The 14,000-nt window shown below is 41.2% G+C and overlaps 1 protein-coding gene across 6 annotated transcripts in view; it reads left to right on the top strand.

Annotated features, from left to right (window-relative positions):
* OXR1 (oxidation resistance 1) overlaps window positions 1–14,000 on the top strand; it is a 532,223-nt gene that overhangs the window by 420,751 nt on the left and 97,472 nt on the right. For all 6 annotated transcript variants that reach the window (XM_006274553.4, XM_014611619.3, XM_014611620.3 and 3 more), the window contains 2 exons: window positions 9,108–9,215; window positions 10,419–10,538. In XM_006274553.4, coding sequence (XP_006274615.1) covers window positions 9,108–9,215; window positions 10,419–10,538 — 228 coding nt within the window. The remainder of the gene's footprint in view (window positions 1–9,107; window positions 9,216–10,418; window positions 10,539–14,000) is intronic.

Below are 14,000 nucleotides of genomic sequence, written 5' to 3'. Positions count from 1 at the left end.
TTTCCCCCTCAGACTGGCCTCCAGGTGATCCTGCCCATCAGTTCTCTGAGGGAGTCAAAGTCTGCTTTTCTGAAGTCCAGGGTCCATTACTGCTGTAACTTTAAGAATATGTTTCAAGAAATTAGAAAGCATCTATTACTCTGGCTAAGTGTGATGGAAATGCATTCTTTTGGTTGAAACAGCTGGATAAGATTATCAGATGAAATTTATACAAAAAGGTCAACTGAATACCTGAAGTTTACAATTAATGAAACCTTTCAAGTTTATGTGAAGATGCATATTTTGGCAAAAGAGGACGTGTACTTTAATTATGAGAGAGGATCTTGTGCTTAGCTTTTCTGGCTTTACTTTTATTAGGTGGATGTATCCCATGGAAAATTTTGTGCAAAGCAAGTACATGGTTTTATAAAGTGTTTCAGCTTATAAGGAAGTGTTTTAAGTTTTGAAACGTGTGGATTTTTGTGTTTTTGCTAAACATTTTACTTACTAGTTGGTACCTTCAGCCCTACTTGTCACTTGATTTGTTCTGGGAGTTCAGTATTTTGCCTAGTCATGCAGTAGTTTCATTTGGTAAAATCTTTGTATGTGCACTCACAGTATTGCAGACTCTCAAGTTGAATACATTCATTCAAATCTTAGGGCCTTGCAACCTACCACATTTTCTCACATATAACATGTCTCCAAATATGCACCCTATTTTGGAAGATCCAAGAAGGGAAAAAACCAAATCTTATCTTGGACAAGTAAGTCTGGGGCCTCCAGGCCTGGGGGCTACATGCTGGACCTGAGTGCAGTGCAGTGGGGCAGGGGAACGAATTCTGGGGCTGCATGAAGAGCCTGGCCCTGCACACTGGCTCTGGAGCCAGGTGCCAGATCTGGGGCTGTGCTGGGTTGTACCTGATGTGCCAGGTTCAGCCACCAGACAACTTTACATGCTGTCCCGATCCAAAAAGCAGCTGGGGAGGCCACTCCCCACAGGTCTAGAAATTTGGTGGTAGTGGGAGGAGAGGGATGGACAGAACAGTAGCAGAGTGAAGTGCTGTAACTTCCAGGGCAGCAACAGTTAATACTGCCACCTCTTTGGACTTGTGGTGAGTCCTTTTCCATGCATATAATGGACACCCAAGTTTTCCCCAGTTGGTTCTGGGGGGAAAGGTGTGGGTTATATGCAAAAAAAAAATTTTTTTAAATAGCACTGTTGTGTGCATAGTGCACCTATTGTATGTCTCACATTCGAATAATCTCAGAGAATTCTTCTGGATTTGTTCTGGTAGAGAAGCTTACCCAGAGCCATGTGTACAGACCTTTGAATGCAAAGGTGCTGAAGAGTGGAAAGCTTGCAGTGCTGACACTGTGCAGCAGTGAGGGACCCCTGTGCACACATCTCTCCATGCTCTGCAGCCTCTGGCAGCAAATGGCAGCAGTGCTTAGGGCAGCCTTGATTGGCTGATGTAGACTGCCCATGGTCAGTTTGTGTTGGCTTGAAGAACAGTGTGGGGATTTTGAAGGGGGTTTTGGAATATGTAGTTGTTGCTCAAATGAGGTTATTCTGTAAAAGCATACATTTGGGGGATTATGAATTGTTTTGCTCCCTGCTGGACCAGCAGAGTCCAGCCAGTGACACACTGTCTCCCTGGGCTGGGGGGAAGCAGGGGAATACTAGAGGATTGTGTTCTGAGAGAATCCACAGCATGTAAAGACATTTGCTCTTCCAGGAGGAGGTCCCCTAGGTGTAATTTAACTGGTTGTTCCCAGATTATTTTTCTCTGAGTGGCCTGAGAGAGAGAACCTGAACATCTGTACACTCACAGTTTCTCCTGGGAGAGCAGAAACTCTCCCAGGTGAAAATGAATGTCTTTTGGTCAAACTGGACAGCCACCTGGGAATATATATATGATCAAAGATCCTACAATTTTAAAGAAGGTATATTAGATTTTGCTTCTGATTTATGGTGACTAATGGTGCACAGTTTTCCAATTTTAGCAGTGAAAACTGAGTTCTCTTGTGTGTTTTAATTTTGGTGTTATATAAAGTTTCTAAAGCTATAAATACAAATAATACTTGATTTTCTAATGTGTCAATTAATGTTATTAATCTCCCTATAATGAACAGTAAATGCCTGGCCTGGTTAAGTTCCTTGTTGATATTTGGTTTCACAATAACAATTACAAATTATGCTTGAGAATGGTGCATTGACGCTTGTGTATATATATATTACTAGATAATATTTCAGTATTAAGAGGTACAGTCTTTCCTTAAGTTTAGAAGTTTCCAAATGTTAACACAAAAAATGATTGCAAACCAATTTACAGATACATTTAGACAGCCCAGAATTTACTAAATATAGAAATGGTAATAGCTCTCCATTTCTCTTCTCCCTTGGCATATAAATATGATATAACCGAGCGACAATTCAATCATTTCTGATACCTGTGTATTTTCTGATTTAATCGGGATTTTTTTTAAAACATTCACTTAAGATGTTCACTAAAGATGCTCCACATGCTATAATTAGGCTTGGCAGAATTTGATTTTTATTGATAGCCATCAATTTCACCTGACCCTAACAGACCAGGAATGCTAATCATCAAATTTGCGTAAAGGAGATGTAAAAAAGATACTAAAAAGATCCAGGACAGAGGTAAGGAAATCTGGGACAGTGCACGTGCTCATCCGCCCACCCTTTACCATGTCAACTGCTTGCTCTGCCCAGGTCTCAGCCAGGGCAGGGGCCAAACTCCTGAGGAGCCCAGCCCGGTCTCCATGGGAGTTTGGCCCATCACCCAGAGGTAGGGCAGAGCAGGCTTCACGGGAGTTTGGCCCCTGTGTGATTGGGGCACAGGCCAAATTCCTGCAGAGTCTAGCCCCTCCACTGCATGATAAGGGCAGGGGCTAAACTCCCGGCTAAACTCCCAGGTGCTGCGAGCCCTACCTATCCAATCCCCACTTCTGGTGCAGCCTTACCAGCATGGCCACTATACACACATGTGCATGCGTGTGTTAAATCGATAAAAATCGAAAACCACCACTAATTTCATGCGAACCTTAAAGTGTAAATCAATAAGAATCAAAATAAGTGCTTAAAAATAAACATTGATTTTTTAACTGTGGAAATTAAAACAATATTGATTTCTGCCAAGCCTAGCTACAGTACAGCTTTAAAAAACCTAGAAGGCAATTTGTGTTTTCTGCAGGAGGGGAGAATAAATTAGCATAAGGAAGATTCTAGCACAACGATGCTCAACCTTTTAGGCTGAAGGCACCTCTTGGAAGATACCAGCTCTAAGTTTTCACTCATTTTTTGATTACCAAAAAATAATGGAGCAGTTTTTCTGTTGCAGATAACTCGGGTCAAAATGTTTTTAACGCTGTGTATTCGTATTTGAAATCTCTAAGTTGTCAATTGCATGTTTGCACATCTAACAGTGCTAACACTTTGTGGCACTCCATGGAACCCTTGGAAAAGGTCTCATAGCGCACGCTCGTTGAGAGTGACTGCATTGGTAAACACCTTGGCTCCATGAAAAAAGGTTTTACAGTGGTAACTATCCCATCTAGCAGTTGTAGCACTCAAGTTTATTTCATCACCAATCTGTTAAGGATTTGAGTAACTGCATCACCACTGAATCTCTTCTGAGTAGCTTCCTGTATCCAAGCTGAAGTGTACACTGCTCAGAAGTTTATCTCAGTCTGTGCTGCAGTACTACTTGCCCTTGTTTTTCTGAACTATTAATGGCATCTGGTTTTTTTTTTTCTTCTATTGCAACAAATTGCCTTTAAATTTATCCTTACTGCTCCCAAAGGTAGCTTTTCAGAATCTTGTTCTATAATTTAGCATTTATGCTTTTACCATAATTACTCATTTTAGCAGTAGCCACATATTCCAAAAATCCTAAGCAAAAATCAAAAAAAAAGTGTAGCTATCCATGGGTGCAGTGCATTGGATAGATTTTCTTAGTTTGGGATCCCCAATTAAGTGATGTATTACTATTTAGATCAGAGGGACCAAACTCATACGGCCCTGCAGAGCCAGTTCACAGGCTGGGTTGGGCCAATGGGCCCAAGGATCCCAAACCCTCCTCTGCCCCCTCCCACCCTGCAGATCCAGCACCTGTGGCACATACTTAGGTCACTTCGCTCTATGCTGTAGCCTACATAGAGTGCAGATCCCAGGGCAGGTGCCACACTACACTCATCACCTGTCCCACCCAGACTGTACCACACATCTGAGATCTGTGCCACATGCAGCATCTCTGTGTACTGTGCAGGTCCCAGACTAGCTGCAACAGACTGTGTGGGTAGCTCACATCCTAGAGTGCCTGGGGCCAGTGCTGGCTGCTAAACCATTAAGGCTCCTGGATCTTTCCTTACAGTATCACTTGAGGCATATGGTAATCATCAAGGACTAAAAACTATTTGGAAACTCCCTCAATTTGTTCACATTAATTGTTTGTGCTTTTTTTATTTACACCCTGTAGAAGAATGCTGAATTATACTCCAGATTAGAATTTTGGGCTATTTCCTTCTCCTCCCTCCCTCCTCACCCCCACCCCCACTTCCCCCAAACAAAACAAACAAAAAAAAACACTACTAGGTGTGTTATGTTTTGTGGAAACTTTATGGTTTGGTTTGTTTTTTGGGGAGGTGTGTCTTTGTTGTGTTCTGTTGTTGATCAAACAACCTTTGTATTCTTCTGTATAGCTGAGTATTCCATTATTGTATTAAAAAGAAAAAAGGGGGGAAAAAATTTACGGTGAAGTTGACCTGTCAGTGCACTGTGTGAGATGAATGAAAAGCAAACTACTTATATGCACCATTTTAGTCTATAAAGACTATCCCTACTGCATTCCCAGTGTACTGCTCCTTCATATTTTTCCAGTTATCCTTCCATTATTTCTACATTGTCTTTGTGTGGTCTGCCAACACTTAATTATTCACAGTTAATGAACAGAAAATAAGTCTCTGAATAGACCCTTTGTCAGATTAGTGTTTGTATGTAGCTCATATCCCTTCTAATATATTTAAGAGGTATGCATTTAGAGGTCTGTTGTTTAACCTGATCATATTTATAACCTAAATTTGCCTAGCCACTCAATCAGAGATGCTGGTTTTCCAGAAGATTTTGAGTTGGAATATTTTCCGAAATTTTTTCTAATGCCCTAAATGGAGCGTGATCTGATTTATCATGTTTATTTGACTTATATTTAGTAAACAAAACTAAAAAAGTACCCCATGTTAATTTTATGTCCCAGTAGCCACGAGTATTTGAATTGAAATATGTGATTAGGAAAAAAAATTAAACACGGCACACTTAATGTGGTTTAAATATTGTTATATTCAAGCAAATTCAAAGCTTTATGTGGAAACATATTATTTTTATTGGAATACTTGAAAAAAAGTAAAGACAATACACAATAGCATGTACTTCCCTTACATTGTTTGTTTAAATTTAAGGAAAAAAATGATGGCACTGAAAACTGTTGACATGCTAATTGTAGCACACCCAAAGAACTGTGCATGATATGCCATGGTTGTCCACTCATCTAATTCAACAGAGTTTAACTCTCTTCCACCAAAGTTATTGCGGCACCTCCAGTTTCACTGTCACTATCTGTAGAATCACTTGCACCACTTAGTCGTTCCATTTCAGAATCAGATGGAGGCAAGTGTGATTTCAGAACTACTTGAACCACATTCTCTTTTACTAAAGGATGGTTTTACCAATGAGTCTATGGGCAAGGACAACATATCATCACACTGCATCTTCTTCACTAATTGTGCTTCTGACTGATTCTCCAGAAGCAAGAGATTTTGAGAAATATAAAGAAGCTTAGCAGTGCCTTCATTTGGTTTTTGATTTGACCTGAACAGCCAATTAGGTGAATTCATAACTTGATTTTTTTGTTTGGATTATTATATGAGTGTATTTACCCTCCTGTTTACAAATCAATAAAACGTATATGTGCTCTCTCATACACTTCCTAGGGTTAATCACCTGAAAAACATTAATTACAACTTTGAAACTGGCAAGGTTGTCTAAGATTATATTGGCATCCATTCATTGTTACTAATGAATTTTATGAAACAATGAATTTTTAGAAATGGAAAATTTCCTACAGAAGAATAAAGCACCACCCCACATCTCTGCATTCAATCAGAATTGTATTTGCTAGCTGTTTGTAAAGTTTGAATAAAGCTTACAATAAGCTTGCATATGATTACAACACAGCAGGTTTTTCTCTAATTTTGGCATTGTTTTTACAAAAGCTTATAGTTTTTTTAAATCTTAATATTCCCCTTCTGTCACCTTCCCTTTCATTATAAAAAACCAATGTTGTCTTATAGAAACAGAGTAGTCGTCTTTTACTTTTCATTGTTGCAAATGGATGAACATTAGTTACGAAAGCCTAGATTTATAGTTGTGACAAATGCCAAACTTCATTACATCACAGCATTTAATCAATCAAGATCTCTGCCATCCTTGTATTAAATAAGCTATCTGCTTCCCATTCCTTTCCATAAATGAATACATTCTTAAAAGTTAAGAATACAGCTTGCTTTGTCGCATCAAGTGGAAATCTAGATGGTCCCTCACTCTGAATTTCCTTTGCTCTCACAGAATAACCCTGTTGTTCAAATGTGCATAGTAAAGTTTTTTTCCTAAGAAATATTGAGCTAACAAGAAAGACAGCCTTTACTAACATTGTCAGTTCTTTCATGGTCACTGACTCTAGTTCCCTGCTGCTTCAAGCAGCCACATTTCTATAATCCGATGCATAAACTTGCTAAGCACCCTCAGGAAAAAAAGGACTTGGTTTTGGCCACATTACTTGTATTGGAAAACCATAACAAACTATTAAAATTCAGCTTGCTTATGTTATAAGAATTGGTTTGTACTGCTGGGACAGGTATCAGCTTTAGAGCTTTTTCAGCAAGGCTGAATATAGGACAAAAAGAACAAACAGCCATTTTTGCTCTGCTGTAATGTATTTAGCATCAACAAGCATGGCATATGTAAGAAATACTTTGATTCCAGATTGTTTCTTTTTAGAAGAAGTATTTGACATTGATATGCATGCTAAGGGTGTTAAATTAGCGTTTTGTGCCACATAAGTGTTATGGAATGGGTATACAAGCCATTCATTCTTCCACACTATTTAGGCAAAACACCTGCTGATTAAATGATGAGTAAAATTTACCTTTATTATATAGTCTATATATAATATGTTAATGAAGTTGTAATTTTGGGTCCTCTCCAATTCTGTGTTGAATATCTGTATTCTTGTAAAAGCTTATTTCTTGTAAAAGCTCAAATTCTTGTGATTTGGAAATTACAAATGTTCATCTTGAAAGTAATGGAAAAACAGACTAAAGCAATGCATTTTCCAAGTGTCCAGTTAACTTCCAGCAGTGTTAAGATATACTTGTATTAAGGGAACAAACAAATTTATGAAGTATAAGAATTCTTCAAAGCTCACAGAATGTGAAACAACTCTCAAATTTTCTTCACCCCTTTATTTTATTTGAAACATTGATTCCAGTAGGCTTCTTCATTTTTTAGATAAAATTCAGAAAGGGATGACATTATTAAACAGTACCAGGTTTAAATACTGAGAAATGATGGAACTAAGCTAAGGCAATGACTTGCAACTCAAAATCTGATGCAGCTGACAAAGAGGGTACAAGTCATAAAACATCCTCTCTAGAAAAAGGAAACGGTTGGACAAAAATGATATTGCTTCATAAGTGCCCCTCTGTTAATGTCGCTGCCATTGGATTGACTGCAGTCAGGCTATGGTGCCTTCAATAAAATCAAACATAAACTGGGCCTTACAAACTCACCATTGTGTCCACGTGGCAAAGGAGATCAGATAGCCCAACATAGCCTAACCGACTGCCCTCTATATGGTCCACCAGAGGGAGCACACAGTCTGAAATATTGAAGTAATATTGATGGATCTACTCTTAAATGGCTGGAGGAGTCAACTTTCTGAAATCATATGCAAGAAGACTGTCATTGGAGCTGCCTGTAGATTTTTATTAAATGAATTGGTCAACATCCTATTTTGTTTTCCTAAAGTGGAAATGTGTGAGCACTTAGCATACATGGACTTCCCCTCAGTGATGAGTTGAAGGTATCTGTTTGAGGGGTTACTACTCTCAAGACCCCACATTCTAGTAAAGAGGACAAGAAAGGGGAGACAGAAATGAGAACCTTGATGATTAAAATTCTTATCTAGAAAGAGGAGTTAGAGTTTGTCGACTTCTTTTTATTTTTAGTCCATATATAAGATTTCATCAACTCTTATTTTTGATCCATCCCTTGAAGCTCTCACTCAGTTCAGTAGGAGATTTGCCTGTGTCTGGCAATAAAGGTCAAATGGGCTTATAAATTTAGTTTATCTGATGGAGATAATTGTTTTCCCTCCTTATACCCTACATTGTGGGTAGTATTGCAGGGTAACAGACTTACAGGTACACTTTTCATTTTATGTCTGCCTATCATAATAAGACACTACATCACGTATAGTTTTCAACATGTGACAGTAGATTAAGAGGTATTCTTTATAAATGATTCTTAGGTGTGCCTTCCCTTTTCTCCTATCTGTGAATATGTTGGAGACATCAGCTTGAAAACAATCTTGTTCTAAGGTTGTCTGCTCCTTTTGTGCCCAGTTGTAGCCATGCTGATCTGTTTTTGGTCACATTTTTTCTAAGTTAGGAGCTCATTACCTAAGTATTATTTCCTTTTGAAATGGGAAGGAAGAGAGCATCAGTGCCATGTACTGTGTTTTACAAGAAATGAGGTCTGCTATTAATGGTTAAGGAATTGTAGTAGAGGAGGTAGTATCATTGGTTGCTCTGTGACACCAGTTGAAATGCATTCTGGGCATTTCTTGTTGAGTTCCATTGATCTCGGGGCTGTTGTCTGAACCTTCAGCCCAACATACATGCAAAAAGAACCCCTTTGGGAGCAGAGAGAGAAGGTAGCAGTAGCCTATGTACTCTGTATTAAGATTTAAACCCTTATCACTTGAAGTTTGAACATACAGAGTATTATAAAGGAAACTGATTAACATTTTATTTCTTTGTTTCAATGAATACAGGTGGAATCAAGAGATACTTTGAACAGCATTGCCTTGAAATTTGATACAACACCCAATGAACTGGTTCAATTAAACAAACTTTTTGCCAGATCTGTTGTTCCTGGACAGGTACTGTTTCTTCAGTATGAGTAAATCATGGATATTAACATCTTTTTGTCTCTTTACATTGCTTGTGTAGAGCTTCACCCAGCTAAAATATTAATAGCTTAAGGTATTGCTTTACTACAAAGATATTTCAGTGTCATAGCTTTTGTTATCTTTCTAATGGTTTGGTTAGCAGTTTGTATTCATTCTGAAATCTTGCCAACTTTACCAAAAAGACAGCAGCTAAAATCTATACAAAAATAATATAAAAACAAGTTACAGGTCAGCTACTATATTTACATGTACATATTGCTTATGCTAATAGAATTCCAATTGCTGTCCATGCAACACCAAGCATGCTTTTGCCAAGAGAGGGGGATGCTCTCATTTCACTTACTTGTTTTTAGTGTTAAACTCCCAGTAAGTGAAAACTCAGATACATTTTCATATGAGTCCTAAGATTGTCTCTCCCGGTAAATATGTACAGTGAAGTAAAAAAAAAAAAACAACCCCCCCCCCCCCCCCCGAATTTGGAGATATAAAACAAGTAACTTAAGAGTGAATGGACTGAATGTGTTTCCTAGCAATGCCTTGGAGTGACTCTGCCCTGCCTTTTGTCTAAGTAATTGACTAATGGTACTCATTTCTGTGGAAAGTTCAAAGAAGTACTTCACTTTTATTGCAGGTATTTAAACTAATCTTTATAGCAATGGACAAGTGTGAATTAGTACTTCTGACATACTGCAAGTAGCTATCTTTATCTGGTTCTTTGACTAGCTGAGTTTTCTATTCTGCTCCATTACTACCCATAGTCTTTATTACCTTAACGTAACTTTTCAAACTTTTAAATGAACTGATGACAAGTGGATATATACTAGAACAATGTCTTTGAGCATATGATAAAACATATTTTGTGTTGCATGTTTTATTGTGTACCAAAACAGTGGAAATATTATTGTAAAGTGTATTGTTTTTTCAAATATTATTATACTGTGTGCATCAGTCATAAAGGAATTTCCATTAATATTGTTTGCTTTGCTAGAGAGACTACAATAGCACTAGGAAATTGCAACTGACTTATATTATGGGGGAAAAAATACAAAAGCATAGCTTAATTGGAGAAGAAGTTAGTTAATGTAATACTGTAAATCAATTAAGGAAAAACTGTGTAATTGAAACAGCTAATTTAACTGTTAACCACTATATCTTTCTTTAATTTCTTTATAGATTTTGTATGTTCCTGATCCAGACTACATTTCTAGTGTGGACAGTTCCCCTTCTCTCAGTCCCATAAGTCCCTTGTCACCTACCTCTTCAGAAGCTGAATTTGACAAAGCTACAGTAAATGTAGGTATACAATCTGTTACCATTTGAAACGCACTCTCCAAGACCAGAGAAACCCATGCAATTGATGGGGTACGTTGGTTTATGATAATGATTACTTTGCATTACAAGGCTGGAATTACACGGGAATTAGTATTTACATTAGAAAACAGATTTAACTTTAGCTATAACTCTTAAAATTAAAGCTTTCTTGCAGAAAAATTGACTTAACTTCTGGTTCTTGTAATTCCTGTGTGTTATGCAAGAAAAGTATATCGTTTTACTAAAAGTTTACTTAAGTTTTACTAAACATGTTTGCCTCTTGCTAAGACATCTCTCTTAAAATAATAATAAACAGGTCTTATAACTAGGAAGTATTATGCAGCAGTGGAGACCAGTGGGACATAACTGCTCATTGCTAAACTTCCAAGTAAGTGATAACACTGCCCCCAGGCAGATGTTAAAATAATGGCATTATTTGGACCTGAGGAATTGTTTGCCCCATCCTAAACATCTCACATCCTTTCATATTGCACATGCATGGCAGGACCTACGATGTTTGGGAAGGGGCGTAAAATCCTTAACATCCCAATTATACAAGTTCTGGGGCCAAACTCGGACCCGAGGCTGCCCCCGGTTCAATCCCACAGATCTGGCAGGTATCTCCCAGATGAGGATTGAGATGGGGAATGGGCAATTTTGGGGTGGGGTCTGGGACACAACGCAGAATTGGGCATAGGGTAGCCCTAGGTCTAAACACTGTGCATGTGTAGTGTGTAAAAGTCCCAATGCACTGCAAACCTGAGATCAGGGTGGGGTTCTTCCTGACGTTGGGTTCCCCTGTTCCAAGCTTTTCAACACTGTACATGCAGCCCAGCAACGCTGAGTGTGAAATTTTTAGACCCAGGACTGCCTCATGTCTGGGGGTTTGTCTGCACCACATCCAGAGACCTAGCTGATAGGGAATCAGCTGGGGGACTGAAGGGATGTCTCCTGACCAATCCCAATTGCAAGGGTCCTCCACTGCTTCAAGTTTGCAGCCTTGCCCTGAGCTCCCTGGACAAGGCTGCAAATGCATTAGGCATGATGGGGGAGCTGATTAGCCGTGCTGCAGAATTTTTTAATACCCTGCCTCGCACTGTCCCCGACCTGTGCCGGGTAATGCTGCATGCATGCTGGACCCATTTCAGAGCTGAATTGGGCCAGTTCTGATAATGAGCTGATTGACAGTACCAGGACAGGACAGCCCTGGGTCTGGGACACGCAACACTTTCAATTTAAGGCACCATAAAAATGAACCACAAAAATGCTGTATGTCATATCGGGAACAACGATGGTGCCATAAAGTGGGAAATTAGCCACAAAATATGGCTAAAAGTGTGAAATGTTGCAACTTTATGGTGCAATTAACACGCTAATTGCGCCATAAAAGTAACACCTACCAGCACCTACAGATTTTCCTTTATGAGTCTTAGTTTGCTGAAGTTCCATGATAAAAGTGAAACTTTGACTTTTCTTAAAATTGAAGGAGCTTTGACCCTCTTTATTTATTTCTGACTCTGCTGTTACAGTTCATTGTCCCAGGTTTTTGAACTTAGAATCATAGAAAATTAGATTTGGAAGGGACCTCAGCAGGTCATCTAGTCCAACCCCCTACTCCAAGCAGGATCATCCCCAACTAGATCATTCTAGTCAGGGCTTTGTTGAGCTGGGCTTAAAAAACCTCCAAAGATAGAGATTCCACCACCTCTCTAGGTAACCTTTTCCAGTGCTTCACCATCCCCCTAGCCTAGGGACAGACATTCAGAAAGCCTGAGCCTGAATTCATTCAGTATTTGCAGGTTAGTCTAACCTGGCTAGGCAAAATGAGTTTTGTAACCAGACGAACATCCCAGAAATGCAGGCAAATGCCTGCAGTGGCTCAGACTAGAAGCTGGGGGGCGCTAGAGCAGCTCTTCCTTCCTTCCTTCCTTCCTTCCTTCCTTCCACAGCATGGAGCTGAGTGGGGTGTGGCCAGGCTCAGGTAAGAGCTCTGATTAGCCCAGCAGGGAATTAATAACGGTGTTTATCACCCAATTAAGAGAATAACAGAGGGACATTACCAGCTATTTGTTGATTCTGTGTGTTGATTCTACCAGTTGATTCAACAGGGACTGTAGCCAGCATGTGATCTGCTAGTTCAGGGGTTGTCAACCAAGGGCATACATACCTCCAGGGATACTTAGAAAGGTTGTAAGGGGTACGCACAGGTGGGTGAGAACAGTGTGCGCCCTGGGGTGTGGCGGTGACATCTACCCTAGTACATTCACCTCTTACCCGGGGGAAGGATGCACCGGGTGCTGCTGGTCCCACACAACACACTGCGGCACCTTCCCGCCCCCCACTCCAGCTCACTCTATAGGATGACTGCTACTCCCGCAGCAGAGCAGGGGCTGGTGGGTTGTGCGCACAATTGGCCAGGCGTGAAGCCAGTCAGCAGCCCACAGAACCGTGATTCACCATGGCAAAGCAGCATGGCATGCGGCCAAGTGGGGCAGCGGCTGTGGCCACCGTGTGCAAGCCCCACTGTCCCCCATTTGTCACCCCCTCCAGCTCCGCCGTTATGCACGCTCCCAGGAGGGCATGGGGGGCACGTGCCCCCAGATCAACACGCGGGTCAAGGCAGGCTGTGGGCTGCTGGGGTTGGGGCAGCGCCAGGCTGTTCTGGTGGGCATGTTGGGCCAGGCTGGACTGGGAGGGATTTGGGGGGGCTACAGGCTCGCCTGTAGCCCCTCCCAGTGCCACCGCCGCCTGGCCTGGGCTTGTGACTGGGCTTGTGGGCGGAGGGGAGATTGAGATTGCCACAGTGGAGGAGGGAATGGGGCAGGGGCAGGGGAGACCCCTGCTCGCTCTCTCCTGCACTGTGGGGATTGTCCCATGACCCGACCCAGCCAGGGCCCCCCCCCATTCACGGTGAATGAGGACCCAGCCAGTCCGGGTCATGGGACAGTTGGAGCCCAGTGGCTTGTCCGGGGGTGCGGGCAGGTGGCTCCTACCACTGTGTGTACCATGGAGGAACTGGGGGGGCATGGCACGTGCCTTCCCCCTCCCCCCCCCCTTGGCTCCCATACCCATGGATTAGCCACTGGACTCCAGTGGTCCCACGTGCGTGCTCACCCCCACCCCCCCACTAATTTTTTTTCCCTCCACCTATGCAGCACCTGCCCCAGCCCCATTCCCTCCCTCACCACAGGGATCTCAATCTGCCCCCAATGACATTAAAAACAAGAAAAAACTATAAGGGGGTACATCAGCTAAAACTTTGAGACCAAAGGCGTACTCTTGTTAAAAAAGTTTGAAAACCCCTGTGCTAGCTAATACACCCTCAGCAAGGCAAAGGGGAGGGGGGAATTCCTATTTAGCAGGGAGTGGTGAGGGGGAGGAAGAGGAGCTGCAGCCAGGGAGCAGAGGGGAGGGGCCAGCCCTGCTGAGGAGCAGAGAGCATGC

This window comes from Alligator mississippiensis, chromosome 3 (assembly GCF_030867095.1).
Source record: "Alligator mississippiensis isolate rAllMis1 chromosome 3, rAllMis1, whole genome shotgun sequence".
NCBI lineage: Eukaryota > Metazoa > Chordata > Crocodylia > Alligatoridae > Alligator > Alligator mississippiensis.
The sequence above is the reverse complement of the archived record's forward strand: the minus strand, read 5'-3'. Positions and strand labels throughout refer to the sequence as shown.